The sequence below is a fragment of the Trichosurus vulpecula genome, chromosome 8 (assembly GCF_011100635.1).
Source record: "Trichosurus vulpecula isolate mTriVul1 chromosome 8, mTriVul1.pri, whole genome shotgun sequence".
Taxonomy (NCBI): Eukaryota; Metazoa; Chordata; class Mammalia; order Diprotodontia; family Phalangeridae; genus Trichosurus; species Trichosurus vulpecula.
This window is the reverse complement of record NC_050580.1, coordinates 204,545,876-204,565,589: the sequence shown is the minus strand read 5'-3', so window position 1 is coordinate 204,565,589 and position 19,714 is coordinate 204,545,876. Positions and strand designations below refer to the sequence as shown.

At 39.8% G+C, this 19,714-nt stretch overlaps 1 protein-coding gene across 1 annotated transcript in view; it reads right to left on the bottom strand.

Annotated features, from left to right (window-relative positions):
* Window positions 1–19,714, bottom strand: part of HEATR4 (HEAT repeat containing 4) — a 110,424-nt gene that overhangs the window by 70,726 nt on the left and 19,984 nt on the right. The window contains exons 5-6 of the mRNA XM_036734503.1: window positions 17,749–17,952; window positions 11,940–12,083 (exon numbers count right to left, since the gene is read on the bottom strand). Coding sequence (XP_036590398.1) covers window positions 11,940–12,083; window positions 17,749–17,952 — 348 coding nt within the window. The remainder of the gene's footprint in view (window positions 1–11,939; window positions 12,084–17,748; window positions 17,953–19,714) is intronic.

Here is a 19,714-nt window from a genome sequence, read left to right as displayed (position 1 = left end):
GGTAAACCAGATTAAAATATAATTGGGAAAATGTTTAACAAAAAATTTTTTTAAAATACAAGACAGATAATGTTAACTTGTGGTTTTCTAAGTCAGCATATCACCCAAAGGAACTATTTCTATTTGAGTTTGGCACCACCGCTGTAGAGCATACAATGTTGGTTCTGATGCGTGACCTTGGCAGTTGTGCTAAAAAATATTTAACAACCAATTTCTCTTTGGAGCAGCTAGGTGGTGCAGTGAGTAGATCACCAGCCCTGGAGTCAGGAGGACCTGAGTTCAAATCTGGACCCAGACACTTGACACACTTACTAGCTGTGTGACCTTAGGCAAGTCACTTAACCCCAACTGCCCTGCCTTCCTCCCTCAACACCCCCCCCCCAAAAAAAAACCCAACCAATTCTCTGAAAGTGACACAACATGGTTTTAAATTTAATCTTCATTATTAACATTTATTCCATCATTTTAAGTATAGACAATCAACAAAACAATAAGTCAAGCCTTGATTGCTAGCTTGCTTATTCCCAAGGTGTGAATGCTTACAATTAAAATTTAACGACCAGCTCCTGAAAGCTGGTTTGAGCTGGCTCCAGCACACCCCTGGACCTTGAGCAAGTCATTTTTATTTCCCTGGGGCTTGGGGTTCTCATCTATAAAATGAAAGCTTTGATGACTTCCAAATTTCTTCCATCTTTACCTGTGGTCCAGTGCTGGTGTTTTATGTTCATTTATCCAACAAATATTTATTGGGTACCTATTTAAATAGTACAAGTAGTGAAGAGGGCAGGACAAAAGCACATCTTTGCACAGTCATGAGAGTGGAGAAAGAACAAGTTGAGAAAGGACTCACAGTCCAAGGCCTTCTAGCAGATGACAGCTCAATGTGTTGCTGTAGAGCTGTTGGTAGGACTCTCTTGATGATCAATTACCTGACCAAGGAGCTTCAGAAACAAGAAAAGGCAGGAAAGTATAAGAAGAGATGGGAAAGTTCCCTACCAAAAGGCCTGACTTAGGATCTATGGGAACAGAACCTCCATGATGCAATTTGCTATAAAAGTTAATAGTAAGGGCCATAGGGAACGGAGAACTTCAGTTTTGAGTAGGCTGTGGAAGATAGGAAAATATTTCGGGGACTGCAGAGGTTTTACTATGTTGGTGTTGTTTCCAGAGACAATTGACAGCTACGTATGTATGAAATGCAGGTTGCTCTCTCTACTGCAGGAGGAGTAGAGAGGGCTGGAGGAATGTGGGCGTCTCAGGAAAAATGAGCATTTTTTCCCTCTTTAAGTTATTTTATGTACTTTATATTTACTTATGAATTTTTTGTATCCCCTCTCCCAGTAGAATGTAAGCTCCTTGAAGGGGGGGGGGGGAACTGTTCTTTTTTGTCTTTGTATCCACAGATCTTAGCCAGGTGTCTGGTACATGGTTAAGAGCTTAATAAGTATTGTTTGAATTAAAGTTGTGTTTTAAGAGGAAAACAAAGGGGGAGAAAAAACTAATGAAACCACAGAGGGAAATCCTATCCCATCTAAGGAGATTGGAAGGTAGAAGAATGCAACCCAGAGAAGAATGAGAAGAAAAACCATTGGAGCTAGATAATAAGTATTTTTAAAGTACTTTAAGATATGCTAAGTACTTTGCAGGTATTATTTCATTTTATCCTTACAACATCCTCAGGTGGGTGGATATTATTATTGTTATTTTTTTAAATCGATGAGGAAACAGGTTGAGAGAGGTCAAGTGACTTCCCTAAGGTCACATAGCAAGTAAATGTTTAAGGCTGGTTTTAATTCAGGTCTTTCTGACAGCTGTGCCACCTAGCTATCTTATTTAATGATGTTGAAGCTCTTCCTATGGAAGGCAGAACGGACTCCTCTGGTGAGGAAATAGTTCCTTGTTCTTCATCAAGTGATGTTGGGGATTTACTGGTACATCCAGGAGGGAAAGAACATTTATTTATTTTTAGTTTTCAACATTTGCTTTTATAAGATTTTGAGTTCTAATTTTCCCCTCTCCCTCCACTCCTCTCTCTCCAAGACAGCATAAAATCTGACACAGGCTATGCATGTGTGATCCTATTAAACATATTTCCACTTTAGTCATGTTGTGACAGAAGAATCAGAATGAAAGGGGAAAAAACCATGAGAAAGAAAAAACAGAAAATAACTAAAGAAAGAGAAAACAGCATGCTTTGATCTGCATTCAGACTCCATAGTTCTTTCTCCGGATGTGGACAGCATTTTCTATCATGAGTCTTTTGGAGTTGTCTTAGATCATTGTATTGTTCAGAAGAGCTAAGTCTAACAAAGTCGGTCATCACACAACCCTGTTACTGTGTATGGTGTTCTCCTGGCTCCACTCACTTCACTTAGCATCAGTTCATGCAAGTCGTAAAGACCATTTAGTATTTACAATAAGAAGGAGGTACATTCTTGTAGTTGGTAGTTCCATATTGAGGCAGCTATATGCAGTCACAGATCATACGAACTGACATATATGTCTTTGGAGGGTATGTTGTCTTCCTCGGCAAGCATTTATTAAGCTGCTACTATGTTCCAGGTACCGTTTAAGTACTGGGGCAAAAATAATCTCTATCCTTAAGCAGCTCACAATCTAATGGAAGAAGCAATCTTCAAACAACTATATACAAGCAAAATATATGTAGGATAAATTAATTAGAGGAAGTCTCAGAAGGAAGGTACTAGTATTAAGGGAGATGGGGAAAAGCTTCTTGCAGAAGGTGAGATTTGAACTGAGACTTAAAGGAAGCCCAGGAGATCAGGAAGCAGAGGTGAAGGAGAGAATTCCAGGTAGGGACATAGCCAGTGAAAATGCATGGTCTGGGAATGGGGTGGCTTGTGTGAAGGACAGTGTACCTGGATTGTCAAGTACATAAAGGAGAGTAAGATGTAAGAAGACTAGAAAGGTAGTAAGGGGCTAGGTCAGGGTAGGGAATCTGTAGCCTTGAGGCTACATGTGGCCTTCTGGATGTGGCCTTTTGACTGAGTCCAAGTTTTACAGAACAAATCTTTTTATTAAGGGGATTTGTTCTGTAAAGTTTAGAGTCAGTCAAAGGGATGCACTTGAGGACTTAGATGGCCCCATGTGGCCCCGAGGCCACAGGTTCCCCACCCCTGGGTTAGGTTATGAAAGACTTTAAAAGCCAAAAAGAGAATTTTATATTTGATGCTGGAGTTAATAAGGAGCCACTGGAGTTTAGTGAATAAGGATAGTGACCTGACCAGACCTGTACTTTAGAAAGATCAATTTGATAGCTAAGTGGAGGATGGACTGGAGTGGAGAGAGACTTGAGGCAGGAGACCAACCAAAACCACTGCAATAATGGGAGGTGATAAAGGCCTGCACCAGGCCTGTGGCAATGCTGGAGGAAAGAATGGGTATATACAAGAGATGTTGGAAAATGTTTCAACAATCCGGCTAGCAGCTGCTCTGGGGGTGTAAAACCAACAACAACCAGCTCACAAAATGCTGCAAGTCCAGGTTCTTTTGATCTGCTTTACTAAGGAAAGCAACGTTAAGGGGTTAACAAGCTTACTTTAATCCAGCATACGAATATCATTCACTTAGTTCAGGGGAAAAAGCCAGCACCCTGAACTTCAGAGCAAATACAAACAAATTACAAACATCAACAGACAGACCTCGTCTGATTCAAATCCCAACACATAGTTACCAGAGTTTAACAAAGTCCCAACATCCGGGTTTATGAGCTGGAGGGCTCTTAGCTACAGCTGCCTGGAGTCTCCACATCGGCGGTCACCGAGAGTGAGAGCCCTAAGCAAATAGCTCTGTCTTCTTTTTTTATCCAGTTTCAGATGTCATTAAACATCATCTGAGCAACCAGAACTTAGGCTTCTTCAATTGGCTCTGGTGTTAGCGACTTCCCTCATTGGTCCCACCTGGAGCCCCACCTTAGTTACCAATTCATATCCACATAGGCTTAGCACCTAATAGGGGTTTGGGCCTGGGGTTTAGCACCTAGTAAGACTCAATCAAAGACACTGAATTAATCAAAGGAAACAAAGGCCAAACTCTTCAAGGGCACTTGACTGAACAAGTGCTAAGAGACCATCCCGAACCCCAATACAGGAAGTTAGAATCAAGAGGACTTATCAACAGATTGGATATGGTAAGAGAACAAGGAGGAAAGGATGACCTATAGCTGCAGTTTGAGAGACTCGAAGGATTGTGGTGCCCTCGATAGGAATAGATATGTTGGGAATGAGTTCAGTTTTCAACATGATTTTTAAATGGTTTGACAGAAAGCCTACTGAGACCTGTCAGATATGATCACCAAGATCTACCACAGAGATAAATAATACTCCCACAAGGCAGGTCTCGAAGAATTATGGAGTCCTGGGCAGAAATTAAATCTTAAGGGCACAGGTGGTGTTTTCTTTTTATCACTGCTACCTATGGAAGGCATGAACCTTAGAAAAGAGGGCATGGGAGCCCCTTTGTGATTCTTTTTCTGGTAGTCTTACTGCAGACTCTGCAGAGGCCAACCTCACTTCCGGTTGCTGAAGGAAAAGACTCAGGGAAGACACAAAAGACTCAGGTAGTCGCCATCTTGTCCCTACTCCCAGCTTGTTACACAAGAGACTTCAGGAGACTTCCTCTTTGAATTTCTCTTATTGGTCCTCAATGTGGTGCCCATGAGTAAGACTCTGACCTCAAAGACAGCTCTTCAGAAGAACTTCCCAGAATGTACACCTGCTGACTTTCTTGCAAAGGGGATGCCCTGGAGGCTGGACTCCCTGTCAGATTCATTCCAATTCTTCTAAGCCAAGTTACTCAAAACATCTTCAAGACTTCTGGTGCCAAGATAGGGGAGTGAGGCAGGAACTTGCCTGAGTTCCCCCAAATCCCCTTCCAAACAACCTTGCAATTTTTATTCCTCAGAACAAATTTTAGAGTGGTGAAGCAGTTTTCCTGCCCAAGACAGTTTGGAAGTTCAGCAGGAAAAGTGTGTTGCACTGGGGTAGAAGGGAAGTACAGTTGGGCAGCAGCAGGGGCAAGCCTCACCCCAGGGGGCCAGCAGCAAAGCCCTGACCCCAGTACAAATCAGTGGTGTGGCTCTAAATCCCAGGGTAAGCCAGTAGTCAGTGCAGGGTAGCAGTGAGGCCCAAGACCCAGTATTAGCCAGCAGCAAGGCCCTGAGCCCGCCCCTCCTTGGGACAGTGCCCTCGTCACTCCAGGAGCAGGGCTGAACTTTTACAGAAAATAAAAAGTCACTAAATAGGCAGAAAAATGAGCAAAAAACAAAAAACAGAACTGATCATAGAAAGTTACTATACTATATGACAGGGAGGATCAAGGTGGAAACTTAGAAGAGGATAACAATGTCAATATGTCTACAAATGAAGCCTCAAAGAAAAATGTGAATTAGTCTTAGGCCCCAAAAGAACTCCTGGAAGAGCTCAGAAAGGATTTTAAAAAGGAAATAAGAGAGTTAGAAGAAAAATTTAAAAAACAAATAAAAATAATGCAAGAGATAATGCAAAAAGAAGCAACATCTTGGTAAAGGAAGCAGAAAATATGGGGGGAAAAGATATACAAAAATTTATCAAAGAAAACAACTCCTTAAAAAGTAGAACTAGCCAAATGGAAAGGAAGGTGTAAAAGCTCACTGAAGAAAATAATTCCTTAAAAATTAGAATTGGGTAAGTAGAAGCTAATGACTTTATAAGACATCAAGGAACAATAAAATAAAATAAAAAAAATAAAAAATAGAAGAAATTGTGAAATTTCTCATTGGAAAATCAACTGACCTGGAAAATAGATGGAGGGGAGATAATGTAAGAATTATTGGACTACCTGACAGCCTTGATCAAAAAAAGAACCCAGACATTATATTTAAAGAAATTACCGAGGAAAACTGCCCTGACATTCTAGAACTAGAGGGTAAAAATAGAAATTCAAAGAATTCGCCAACATCAGCCAAAGTTTAGAACTCCTAGGCCAAGGAGAAAATATTGCAAACATCCAGAAAGGAAAAATTCAAATACTGTGGAGCTGCAGTCAGGATTACACAGGATTTAGCAGCTTCTACATTAAAGGATCAGAGGGTTTGGAATATGACATTCTGGAAAGCAAAGGAACTAGAATTACAACCAAGAATCACCTACTCAGCAAAACTGAATATAATCCTTCAGGGGAAAAATGGACATTTAATAAAATAAAGTGGATTAATTAAATAAAAAATTAAAAGTGGATTTCAAAATGGATACATGACCTAAACATAAAGAGAAATATTACAAGAAAATCAGAAGAGTATGGAACATATTACTTATCGGACTTATGGATAGGTGAGCAATTTATAAATAAACAACAGATGGAGAGCAAAGTTATATGTAAAATGGATAATTTCAATTACATGAAGTTAAAAAGTTTTTGTAGAAATAAAACTATAGCCAAAATCAGAAGGAAAGCAGAACATTGGGGAAAATTTTTTTATAAACAGTTTATCATATAAAGGTCTCATATCTAAAATAAATAAATAATTTTGTCGAATCTATAAGAAAGAGTCATTCCCCAATTGGTAAATGTACAAAGATGTGAAGAGGCAGTTTTCAGTGAAGAAATCAAAACAATTTATAGTCATAAAAATACTCTAAATCATTATTAGTTAGAGAAATGCCAATTAAAACAACCTTGAAATATAATTTTACATTTACCAGATTGGCTAAAATGATAGAAGGGGAAAATGACAAATGCTGGAGGGGATGTGGAAATATTGGGACACTAATTCATTGTTGGTGGAATTGTGAAATAATTGAACCATTTTGGAGAGCAATCTGGAATTATGCACAAAGAGTTCTTAAACTGCCTATTTACCACAATATTATTACTTGGTCTATTTCCAAAGATGATAAGGGGAAAAGGAAAAGAACTTATATGTTCTAAAATGTTTATAGAAGCCCTCTTTGTGGTAGCAAAGAACTGGAAATTGCAGAGATAAATGCCCATCCACTGGGGAATGGCTGAACAAGTTGTGGCATATGATTGTGATGGAATACTACTGTGTTATAAGAAATGATGAGCTGAGAACATGGAAAGACTTACCTGAAAGAATGAAATGAGCAGAACCACGAGAATAACACTGTATACAGTAACAACAATATTGTTTTAAGAATGACTTTGAGTGAATACATTATTTCGTCTATTATAAATACACAAATTAACTATAAAGGACATATGATGAAGTTGCTATCAGCATCCAGAGAAAGAACTGATTAGAAGTATGTGTAGAATAACATTGCATATATACACCTATTGATGTCTAATGGTAGCTATCTCTAGGGTGGTAGGGGTGGGGGGAAGAAAAAAAAGAAATTTACACAATAATCTTGTATATTTGAAAGGAAAAGCAATTTGTAAATAGTAGATCTGCAGTTTTATGTACAATCATCTTTTATTGTACTATGTCATGGAAATGCTTGTTTTATTCCATAAGTTCAAGTAAAATAAAAATTTAAAAAGAAAAAAAAGAGGACATGGGAAGGAAATAGCTGGCTAAAGATGTTGTTTCACAGAGGGGGATTTGGATTTCTTGATCAGGACTTAAGAGACAATAATTTTGGCTGCTGGCTAGGGATAGAGTACAGTAGAGGGATGGAGTACATCTAACAAGTACAACTAACAAGCCTGGAAGGATACATTTGTCCAAAGACTTCAGGATCTGATCAACAGGGATTTAAATTGAAAATGGAGGCAGAAGGAGAAACTGCTCACATACAGCTGCTAAGCCATATATCAAAGGGAGAAACTATAGGTATCAGGAGAGATTATCCATACATCTGTTGAAGAGCTTTTTTTTTCTAAAAGAAGCTCAGTGAAGAGGTTTTTGCCTTTATGGCAATTTCATCCTTCAAAAGGTTGTAGATATGGTGACAAGGGAATTGTTATCTGTGATCCCAGATAGTATGGGGCTTTTCAGGCCTAGTCAGACATTCATTTATGGATGATTTTGGAGACAAGGAGAGACCTTCTCAGCTTAAGGAGATAAGGCTCAACATAACAGGAAAAAAAAACTACATAGTTGTAACAGAGACAAGAAGAGACCTTCTCAGCTTGTTTAGGGAGATAAGGCTAGACATAACAGGAAACAAAATTACATAGTTGTAACAGGGATCATGGAACCCCCTTAATTTTCTGGACTAGGGCACCTAACAGCAATGCTCACTTTCAAACTGTGAGGCGTCCAACAAATCAAGGGAGTTCTGATCACCCTTATTACATAGGTATGCAGAATGATAAATAATTGGCATAAGTACATATATATAAGTATATAAGTTGTATATATGTGTACACACATACATATGCATGTGTATATGTGTGTGTGTGTATTTATGAAAAATTCTCTCCATCTCTAAATTTCTTGGCCATTTGTTACCTTAAAACAGACTGCTTGGTTTGAATTTTTACTCTAATTCAATTCTCCTGAGTCAGTCTCCAGAGTCTATAGGCATAATGACAAACTTCAGTATCTTTGTTAAGTGATAGTTCGTTCCTATACTTTTCATCCCATTTAATCCACTGCAATGTTCAAATATCCCAACATACAGATCTGAGAGGGCAGATAATAGAGAGCAACATGTTAACCCACCAATCACTGCCTTAAGACCCATAGGAAGCAAGGAAAATTGACTAACACACATTACAGGTTGGACCCTTCCTTTACAGAAAAGGAAAACCAGGAATCCATCTTTGCAGCTGCTACTCTTAATTACACTGCTCACAACTGCCCTGAATGTAAACTTGGAGATTTATAGCATCTCCCATTTCCAGCCCTTCGAACTCCCTTTTCTTGAGCTTCCAACAGCTATAATTTATCTTTCAATAAATCTCATTTGGACATGTTAATTTTGTGCATGAGCTCTCTCTCCTTTTTTCCTTAATTATTTGGAGAAGTATTGGTCACTAAATTAGGAATTAGGATGGGTAGGAGAACCCTATTAATCTTTTTCATTTTAAGAAGAAAAATCCTAAAAATCTAGAAAAATGCCATGAATTTAGTTGGCTAAAGCTGAAGTGCTTTGGAGGTTAAGAACAACAAAAAATCATAGAAAATATTAATAGGGAATTAATGCTTAACTTAATTAGACAGGCTAGGATGATGGACCAAATCTAACAAGATGAAATTTAACAAGGATAAATGCAAAAATCATACACTTAGGTTTAAAACACACACATATGCACACACACACACACACACATAAAACACACACCTACCCCTGCACAGACTTGAAATAAGAGAGATACAATTACAGTTATCTCTTCCATCTTGCTATATCATGGTTTTGCTATATTGTGGATTTGTGTGAGAAATTAAATGGGAATTTTTTGGGAGTTTTATGGAAGCTGCAGATGACACACAAAGGCCAGCATGACACAGAAAAAGTTTAGAGACTCAGAAATGCATGACATATACGTATGTATGTATGTATACATATATATATATCATATATATATATATATGTATATAGTATTGTATAATATCAACCCAAATTTTACAATGAGGTACTGTAAACATACCATAAAAAAAGAAAAAAACTCAGACTTCCCTGGTACAAGGGGAGGGCCAAAAAATTTTACATGGATTTTCCAGATTGCAATGTGATATACAACAAGAGTTCATGTGACAAGTACCTGGAAGTTTTAGTGGACCACAATTCAATATAAGCTAAAAACGCAAATGTAATCTTGGTTGGGCTAAATTAACAGAAGTCTAGTATCCAGAACTAGGGAATTTACAGTCTGACTATATTCTGTTCTGGTGAGACCATACCTCGAAAATTGCTCTCAGTTCTGGGTGCCACATTTTAGGAAGGACATTGACGAGTATAGAATACCCACCGATGGTGTTGGCCAGCGATGGAGATGGGACCTTGAACCATCAAATGTTCAATGATTGTTTGAAAGAACCGTAGATACTTAACTTGTAGATCTAGAATAACGGCTGTTTTCAAATATTTGGAGACTATCCCCAGGTTGAATTCTACCCTCCAGTATATAAGAATAACATAGTTCAGACAAGTCTATGTGCTCACAAGTGATGTGCAGCTTATACTGAGCTAAATTTATCTCTGGGGAATAAAGACAGCTAGAAACATAATGAATACTTTATATGATGAATGAACCTGTTGCCCTCCAAGAGGTCTTAAGACTTGTTTGGAAATTTGCACATCCCTTGGTGTATGGAGGGATAACCGATGTCATGAAGCTCTACCCTTTTCCTCTGGGAAGGACAAGGAGGTGGGTTTAGCTTCATTGCATGTGGAAGGTCTGGGCCTGATGTAATGAGGATCTTCTTCTGGGGATTCCTTCAGTGAGAGGGATGGGACCAGTCCTGATGCCAAAGGCTAACTTTTTTTAAAATCATAATCATGTGCCAAATCACATAGCATATAACCTTAGTGTACTAAATCCTGAGGCTAGCATCTGCTTTCTCTCTCATGAGTCACATGGTCAGTATACATAACATAATAAAGAGTGTGCCCACTATGCCCAGCTCGTGGGACAGCAGTGCCAGGATGCATTATAAATCATCCAATCAATGCTGATAGTCCGCATGTATTATGGTTTCTGAAAACCTTGTCAGTTCTCACCACGCAAATAGCACATAGATAGTAACTGGAAATTCTATGGGCCAAGGATCTAAACCTCCACTCAACTGACTGGGCAAATTCTCATGGTTCCAGGCTCCTGGGTGGAACTTCGGGAGGAGTTCTAGAGTTCAGAGGACTTGATTTCAAACCCTAGCTCTGTCACTTACTGCCTATGTGGTGATGTTGTTCAGTTGTGTCTGACTTTTCATGACCCCATTTGGAGTTTTTTTGGCAAAGGAACTGGAGTGGTTTGCCATTTCCTTCTCCAGTTCATTTTACATATAAGGAAACTGAAGCAAACAGGGTTAAGTGACTTGCCCAGGGTACACAGCTAGTAGGTGTCTGAGGCCAGGTTCGAACTCACAAACATGAGTCTTTCAGATTCCAGGCCCAGCACTCTATCCATGCCACCTGGCTGCCCTTACTACCTGTGTAACCTTGGGAAAATCACTTAAGCTCTCTAGATCTCACTTTCCTCATTTGCAACATGATGGGGTTGGATTATATAGCCTCTATGCTTCCTTTGAGCTCTAGATTTATGATCATACACTTCTGTTTCCTTGGAAGTGTAGAACAGAAAATTTGTTATCATCATCCTATTAGGCAATTGGGGTTAAGTGACTTGCCCAGGGTAACAAATTAGTAAATGTCTATCTGAAGCCTGAGGGGCAGCTACGTGGCACAGTGAGCACAGCACCAGCTCTGGAGTCAGGAGGACCTGAGTTCAAATTTGGCCTCAGACACTTGATAGGTTTATTAGCTGTGTGACCTTGGGCAAGTCACTTAACTCCAATTGCCCTGCCTTTCCCCCTGCAAAAAAAAAAAAAAGAATCTGCCTTTGCTTTAGGGGCAGCTAGGTGGCACAGTGAGCAGAGCACCGGCTCTGGAGTCAGGAGGACCTGAGTTCAAATCCGCCCTCAGACACTTGACACATGTACTACCTGTGTGACCTTGGGCAAGTCACTTAACCCCAATTGCCCTGCCAAAAACAAAACAAAAACAAATGTCTGAAGCCTGATTTGAGCTCTGAGCCAGTGCTCTGTGACACCTAGCTGCTCCAGAACAGAAATTTTAAATAGAGAATTAAAACCCAAATTAAGTGAAGAGAGGGGAAAAGCAGTAGTAGAAGCAAGAGCTAAGAGGGAAGAGGTCTAAGGAGCAAAGGTCGATTGGCCTTAGTCATCATTTGTCTGTCATCATTTTTGCTCCCTCCCACCTTATTTCTCATTAGGAAAAATGTAGACTTTCCTTGTAGGCACCTGGGCCAATGTTTTGATACTACCTTAGATATCCAATGCTAGGTCCCACCTTGATACTTCTTAGTGACATCAATTCGAGGTCGCTCTACAGCTGCTGTGGCACAAGTGATGATGGCTTCAATCCTGATCCCATCCTGTACGTCTTTCATGTTCCGTAGCAGTCCCTCCACTGTAGCATCTTGCCACGGTGTAGCTGAAATTGGGGGGAAGGATATGGAGGAAATGGGAAGAAAGAAAGATTGGGCACTCTGCCACACCCGGGTTACTGAGAAGTCATTTTTCTCATAAGGAAGAACCATTTAAAACAAAGTAAGTTTTCTATCATGGAGGAGTCATTTTATGGGAGAGTCCCTAGAGAGGGAGATGGGATAGAGGTGGATCTTTGGGGAAGTGAGATCCCCTCGTGATGTCCCTGACCAACTTTTTTCATCAATTATATAGGGAATTCTCGATCACCTCCACCTAGAAAATGGGTAGGAAGGGCTGCTTCTCTTCCAAATTATTTCCCTGGATTTCATGATCTTTCACCTCTCTCTTCTCCTATGGTATGTCTATGGCCATACCATCTGGAATATTCCTGACATTCTCTGATCTCAACAAAATAAGCAATTTGGGCCTTGTTAGTACTTGGACAGGCATCTTCTTGGGAATACTAGGTGATGAAGGCTTTTTTTTTGGTGGTGCAGTGGAAATAGGCTCTGGATTTAGAGTCAGAGGGCCTGAGGCCTAAATCTTGGCTCTGCCACTTAATATGTGGCCTTCATTTTCTAGGCCTTATTTTTTTTCATCTGTAAAATAAGGGGAGTGGACTACAGGGTTTCTACAGTCCCTTCTAAACTTTTAATCCTAGGATCTCTTTGTTTGAACAATCCGGCTGGCAGCTTCTGTGAGGATATAAGATTCACCCACAGCTAGCACCCAGAAAGCTGCCAACAGCACAGGTTCTTCTGATCTGCTTAATTAAGGAAAGCAAGGTGAAGGGGTTGACAAGCTTACTTTTAATTCAGCATTCAAATATCATTCAGTTAGTTCAGGGGAAAAAGCCAACACCCTGAACTTCAAAACAAAATGCAAACAAATTACAAACATCAACAAACTTTGTCTGATTCAATCCCAAAACATAGTTACCAGAGTTCAACAAAATCTCAACATCCGGGTTTACAAGCTGGAGGGCCCCTTAGCTACAGCTGTCCAGAATCTCCTCATCAACACCATCTCCAAAGCCCCACACAAATGGCTCTGTCCTCCCTTCTTATAGGGCTTCAGACATCATCAAACATCATCTGAATCACCAGAGTTCAGGTTCTGGTGATTGGTTCTTGAGTTGGCCCCTCCCCTTAGGTCCCTGGGAGGTTCACATCCACATGGATTAGGTTAACACCTAATGGGGTTTGGGCCTGGGGCTTAGCACCTAGTAAAGCTCACTGAGATAAATTGAGTCACTCAAAGAAAACAAAGGCCATTCTGGTTACACTCTTCCACTCAATGTCCATTGCAATGCAATGCTTGGCCACTTCTATAGTTTGACTGATACAGTAGGTTGGTACTACTTACAACCTGACACTTTTGGATAGTTAATCTTACTTTTTTTTAAACCATTATTCCTAATCCCATTTCAATCTAGGACCCCTTTCTCTTTGGGATCTCATCGACCCTGAGGATATAAGTTCCTTTTGGTTTGACTCCTCTGTTCATTCCTCAATTTCAGGTCATAACCTGAAATTTCAGCCACCTGAACCCCTTACTCAACCCACTTCCTGAATTCCTCTCCACACATTTTTTTTGTGGACAAGTTTTTCTTTAACTTTCTTTGAACTGAATGGTGTAATTCATCCTATGTTGGTTTTTCTGAGCTCTGCCTTAATCCTTCCTTGGTTCTTGATTCTCCCTCCCCCCCCCCCCCACTTTAAAAATAATAGAATCACAGAATTTCTAAGCTCAAAGGGACTTTATAAATTACCCAGTCAGCCTCTCCCCCAACCAATTTTGTACATGTGAATAACCTGAGATCCAAAGGTGAATTGTTTTGTCCCAAGTAATCCAAGTATCTCCTGATAGAGGTGAGACCTGAACCCACATTTCCTGCCTCTCAAATTCAGGGTCTTTCCACTATATCCTACTGTCTCCTAAGTGGACAGCACTCTGCCAAGAACAGTAAAGTTTTCAGCTTCTTGCATATCTATCCCAGCCCTCTTGGCAGCTTCAGGGCCAGTGTCTTTTCTCAGAAACCATTAGTATAGGGGCAGTTATGTGGCATAGTGGATAGAGTACTGGCCCTGGAGTCAGGAGGATCTCAGTTCAAATGTGGCCTCAGACACTTACTAGCTGTGTGACTCTGGGCAAGTCACTTAACCCTGACTGCCTCAAAGAAAAGAAAGAAAAAGAAACCATTAGTATAGTAGTTAGTATAGAGCCATTAGAATAGAAGCAGAAAGGTGTAATAGCTAGAGGGCTGGCCTTGGAGTAAGAATGAGCTATATTCAAATCCTGCCTTTGCTACTGACTATGTGACTATGGTCAAATGACTTAATATCTCTAAAATTATAATCTTATAGTTATAATATCTCTAAAATTATAATATCTCTTAAAATTATAAGTTATAGAGGTACCACATGGAATGAAATTAGAGGTATGAAGTCCCCTTTCCTAAAAAAACAAAAAAAGCAAAAAAAAAAACCCAACAAAAAACCCCCAACGTTTCTCTAAGATACAGAGTGTCCCAAAAGTCTTAGTGCAGATATTGAAACTTGATTAAGAACCAAGGGAGGTAATTAAAGCTTAGAATTGCACTAAGACTTTTGGGACACCTTGTATAGCAGAGGAAATTAAGTAACTCACCTACAGTTAGCAATTTGCAGAACCTAGACTTAAACTAAATGATTTGCCTTCAAATCCCAGGTATTTGGTACGCCTCAGCCAGACTGATAATCTCAAGCTCATATATTAATTTCATTCATTCATTCATTTTTAGCTGAAGGAACTTGTCTTCACCTGCAGTATTGCTGCCCTGAAGGCCACTCCCTTTCTTCAGACCCTTGGCTTGTGATTGGTGACTCCCTCCACAGCACCATAGTTTTAGAAAGGACCCTCACCATGTTTCACCTCTCTCCTGGACTCACTCTCTGGATTATTCCTCCTCCTCACCTGTAGTCACTGCGCCTATGTGTGTACCCTTTCTCCTCTCTCCTATTTTCCAGCTTCCTTTTATGTATTATCTTTTCCTTATTATAACATAAGCTCCTTAGGGTCAAGGACTGTATTGCTTAGTTTTATTTGCACCCTCAGCAGTTAGCATGGTGCCTAACATGTTGTTGAGTCGTTTAAGTTGTCTGACTCTTCATGACCCTATTTGAGGTTTTCTTGGCAAAGATACTGGAGTAGTCTGCCATTTCCTTTCCCAACTCATTTGACACATAAGGAAACTAAGGCAAACATGGTTAAGGGACTTGCCCAGGGTCACACAGCTAATAAGTGTCTGAGGCCAGATTTGAACTCAGGAAGATGAGTCTTTCTAACTTCAGGTCCAGCACTCTGTGCAGTGTGCTACCTACCGGCCCCACCTGATACATAGTAAGCACTTAATAAGTCATCTATCTGTCTCTCTATCTACTTACCTATTTATCTATTTAGCTACCTATCAAGCTATTCATCTATCAATTTATCTATCTACCTACTTACTTATCAATCTACTTATCTATCAGTCTATCAATCAATTAACATACCTATCTACCTACTTGTCTGTCTGTGTATCTGTCTACCTGTTTAGCTACCTAGCAATCTATTTGTCCATCTACCTAATTACTTATCAATCTATCTACCTATCAATCTATCTACCTACAGGTCTGTCTGTATGTCTCTATCTGGCTATCTCTCTCTATCTACCTTTTTTTACCTAGCTATAGTCTATCTGTTGATATATCAATCTATCTACCTAGTTACTTATCAATCTATCAATCTAACTACCTACCGACTTGTCTATCTCTGTCTATCCATCTATCCATCCATCCATCCATCTATCCATCCATCTATCCATCTATGTATCCATCTATCTATCTATCTATCTATCTATCTATCTATCTATCTATCAGAATTATAGACATAAAACTGGAAGGGCCCTCAGAGGCCATATCATCCAACCCCTTCCTTTTACAAAAGAGAAATTTGAGATCCAGGGAGTTTAAATGTCTTGTTCCAGATTACTGGGTCCTTCTGACTCCAGAGTGGATGCTCTTGCTGAAAATGAGGAGGAGTGCATCAAGGAGCTAGAGGGGAGCAGAGAGCTCTCAAGCAGGTGGAATAACAGGGTGAAGGGAGTGGAAGAATTTCACAAAGATTCTTTTTATGGCAGGATGGTGATGTATGGAGCAACAAGAGACTCCTAGAGTCCCTTGGATATACTCACCTCTACTTTGTCCTTTAGTTTCTGGAAATTCTCTGTGAACCAGTTCCTAGTCTTGGTAGATAATTTACTTCGCTTTTATGTGGGTGGCTGTGGGCCTTGGTTTTGCCAGCTCTTGTCAAATTATCTTGGAATTTGTCAAAACCTTCTGCTAAACTGAATGAAAGCTCAGGCCTGTGGCCAAGAGGATGAGAAGTGGGAGCTGGAGGAAGATGTTTGGGGGGGGCGGTGAAAGAGGGAATGAGCCAGGAGACCTATAGGACAACAGGAGTCAGGCAGGCTGGAGTGACAGTGTTCACACATTATTCATTTTGGAAAGATTTGAAAACAAAAAAGTCTGTGTTTACTTTGTTGTTGTTCAGTCGTTTCAGTTGTGTCCAACTCTCTGTGACCCCATTAGGGGTTTCCTTGGTAAACATACTGGAATAGTTTGCCATTTTTTTCTCCAGCTCATTTTACAGATGAAGAAACTAAGGCAAACAGTATTAAGTGACTTGCACAGGGTCACATAGCTAGTAAGTGTCTAAGGCCAAATCTGAACACAGGAAGGTAAGTCTTCCTGACTCCAGGCCTGGCGCTGTATCTACTATGCCACCTTCTAAGTTCATAGATTTTTTTCTAAATAAATAGGATTTTAAGTAAAATAAGTTTTTAAGTAAATAAGTCACAAGCTTTTAAGTTTTTTAAATAAATAAGTCATGGGTGCATTCCCCCAGAAAACAGTTGATTATTTTTATTCATTCAGTAATCATTTATTGCGAATCTATTATTTGCAATTTGTGTCTTAGTGGATAGAGTGCTAACTGGGCTTAGAGTTGGGAAGATCTGATTGGATGGCCAACTAGCCACAGGGAAGTCTCTTTGGCTTCCTAGCTTCCTCATCAGAGCCTCATCTTCCTCATCTGTAAAATGGTACCACCTGCAGTACCACCTATCTTACCTGAGTTGTTCAGAGATCATATGATCTATGCAAATGTAGGCAAAGCATTCTGCAAATTCGAAGGCACTAAAGGAGGTGTCCCAAAAGTTGTAGTGTGGTTTAAAGCTTTAAAAGTTTAAAACTGTCCTAAGACTTTTGGAACAACCTGCCTGTTAGGTAACCTCTCAAAGCCTATAAATTGGAGATGAGTTGCTAATCTGCCTTCCTAGGAGTTTCTGCACCTAGAATTCGTTACAGTAGAGAAATTAGAAGTTGGACCTCTCCCTTCCTCTTTCTCTGCCCCACCTCCCAAAGTTGGTTATCATTGTTAATTACTATGCTCCATTCTGAGATATAGAGGTATCCCAGAGGCAGTCCCTGCCCTGGAGACTCTAGGGGAAACCTGAATTTTGTTCATTTTTATAAGATAGAGAATAGAAGCAGTATATCACCCCTGGTCCCTTGCCTCAAGGGATCTTCTCCAGCTGCAGCAACTCTATATGGCATATAAAATAGAATTCATTTCCTAGGGGCACTCACTTAGAATCCAGGCATTCTTCCATTCCTGCAGCATGTTCCGGAGGACCTTCATCTCCCAGGTCACATTTTCCTCTATTTTTGGTACAAAATCCTTCCTTCCTCTCCTGACCTTGACAGGAGGAGTCTCTTGGCTCAATTGCAGGAGGTCCTTGGCTGGGGTGGGCAAGGCTGTCCAACGGAAGGCTCCCCTTTGGGGCCTTCGAGCTGTCCCAATAAGATGAAATGTGATTATTTGTTCTGACTGGTCCTACCATCTTTGTCCCTTCTGCCCTTAAAATGAAATCATGTCACCCAGCAGTCACCAATGCTGATCAGAGGCAGCCAAGAGTCCTCCCTGGCAAAACCTCAAGACAAATTTATGTTCTTTTGGTTATACAGTACCCCAAGTAGTGAGGAGCTATAGGCCCACATAAAAAATTAATGATAGATCATAGCGGGAGAAACCAAGAATCCTGATTAGAGACGTAAAATTAAGCCATGGTACGGTGTAGGAGCTAGGGAATTTTTTTTTTAATTTTGGGGTTTTTTTCCTTTGGTGCACCTAGACTTATCCTTTGTGTTTCAATTGCTGACATATAATAGGAAGCATATTACCTATAATAGGAATACTGTGGTAGGATAACCCCATGTGTGGCTATCAGTTGGGAAAGAGAGAGATAGAGGAAATTCTTCTCCCTCTTTGTCCTGGGGGTCTGGCTTGCTAATAACATTAGGTGAATGATGATTTCAGATTGTAAATCTCTCTATTTCCTTTAATTTATTCAATTTCACTTTGAACTGGCTTAGGAAGCTATCACAGGTAGCACCACCAGGTTTGTGATTGTCTGGGGAGAACAATGGCTCAGGTCCTTCCCTCCCTTCTGCCTCACATTAAGGCAGGGATTCTCTCTCTCCCTTTCTCTCTCCCCCCTACTTTCTCTCTCCTTCTCTCTCTCTCTCTCTCTCTCTTTTCTAGTGTTTTTAATAGGAATGAGCATTGTATTTTTATTTTTCAATTATTTATTTGCTTTTAACATTCTTTTCTTTTCATAGTTTGAAGTCCAAATTGTCTCCCTCCCTCCCTCCCATTCACTGAGAAGGCAAACAAAATTATATCAGTTATACATGTGAAATCATGCAAAACACATTCCCATATTAGCTATGTTGCAAAAAAGCAAAAATTATTAGGAAAGCAATAAAATTATATTTCAATTTGCGCTCCGAGTTTATTAGTTCTGTTTCTGTAGGTTGATAGCCTTTTTTCATCATGAGTCCTTTGGAATTGTCTTGGATCACTGTATTGATCAAGGTGCCAAGTCTTTCACAGATGATCATCAAAACAACATACTGTTGCTGTGCACAATGATCTCCTGGTTCTTCTCACTTCATTCTGCATCGGTTCATATAGGTCTCGCCATGTTTGTTTGTTTTTTTCTGAAACCACCCTCCTTGTCATTTCTTATAGCACAATAATATTTTATCACAATCGTATGCCACAACTTGTTCAGTTATTCCCCAGTTGATGGGCATCCCTTCAATTTCCAATTTTTTGCCACAACAAAGAAGCTGCCAAAAATATTCTTGTATATATAGATCCTTTTCTTTTTTCTTTAATCTCTTTGGGAAACAGACCTACTAGTGGTGTTGCTGGATTAAAGGGGAGGCACAGTTTTATAGCCCTTTGGGCATGGTTCCAAATTGTTCTCCAGAATGGTTGGACCAGTTCACAACTCTAACAGTTTATTAGTGTTCCTATTTTCCCTCACCTCCTATAGTATTTGTCATTTCTAATAGAAATGAGGTGGTTATCTCAGAGTTGTTTTAATCTGGATTTCTCTAGTCAATCGTACATTAGAGCATTTTTCCATATGACTGTAGATAGCTTTGATTTCTTCTGAAAACTGCCTGTTTGTATCCTCTTACCATTTACCATTTGGGGAATGGTTCTTATTTTTTTTTACTTTGACTTAGTTTCCTATATATTTGA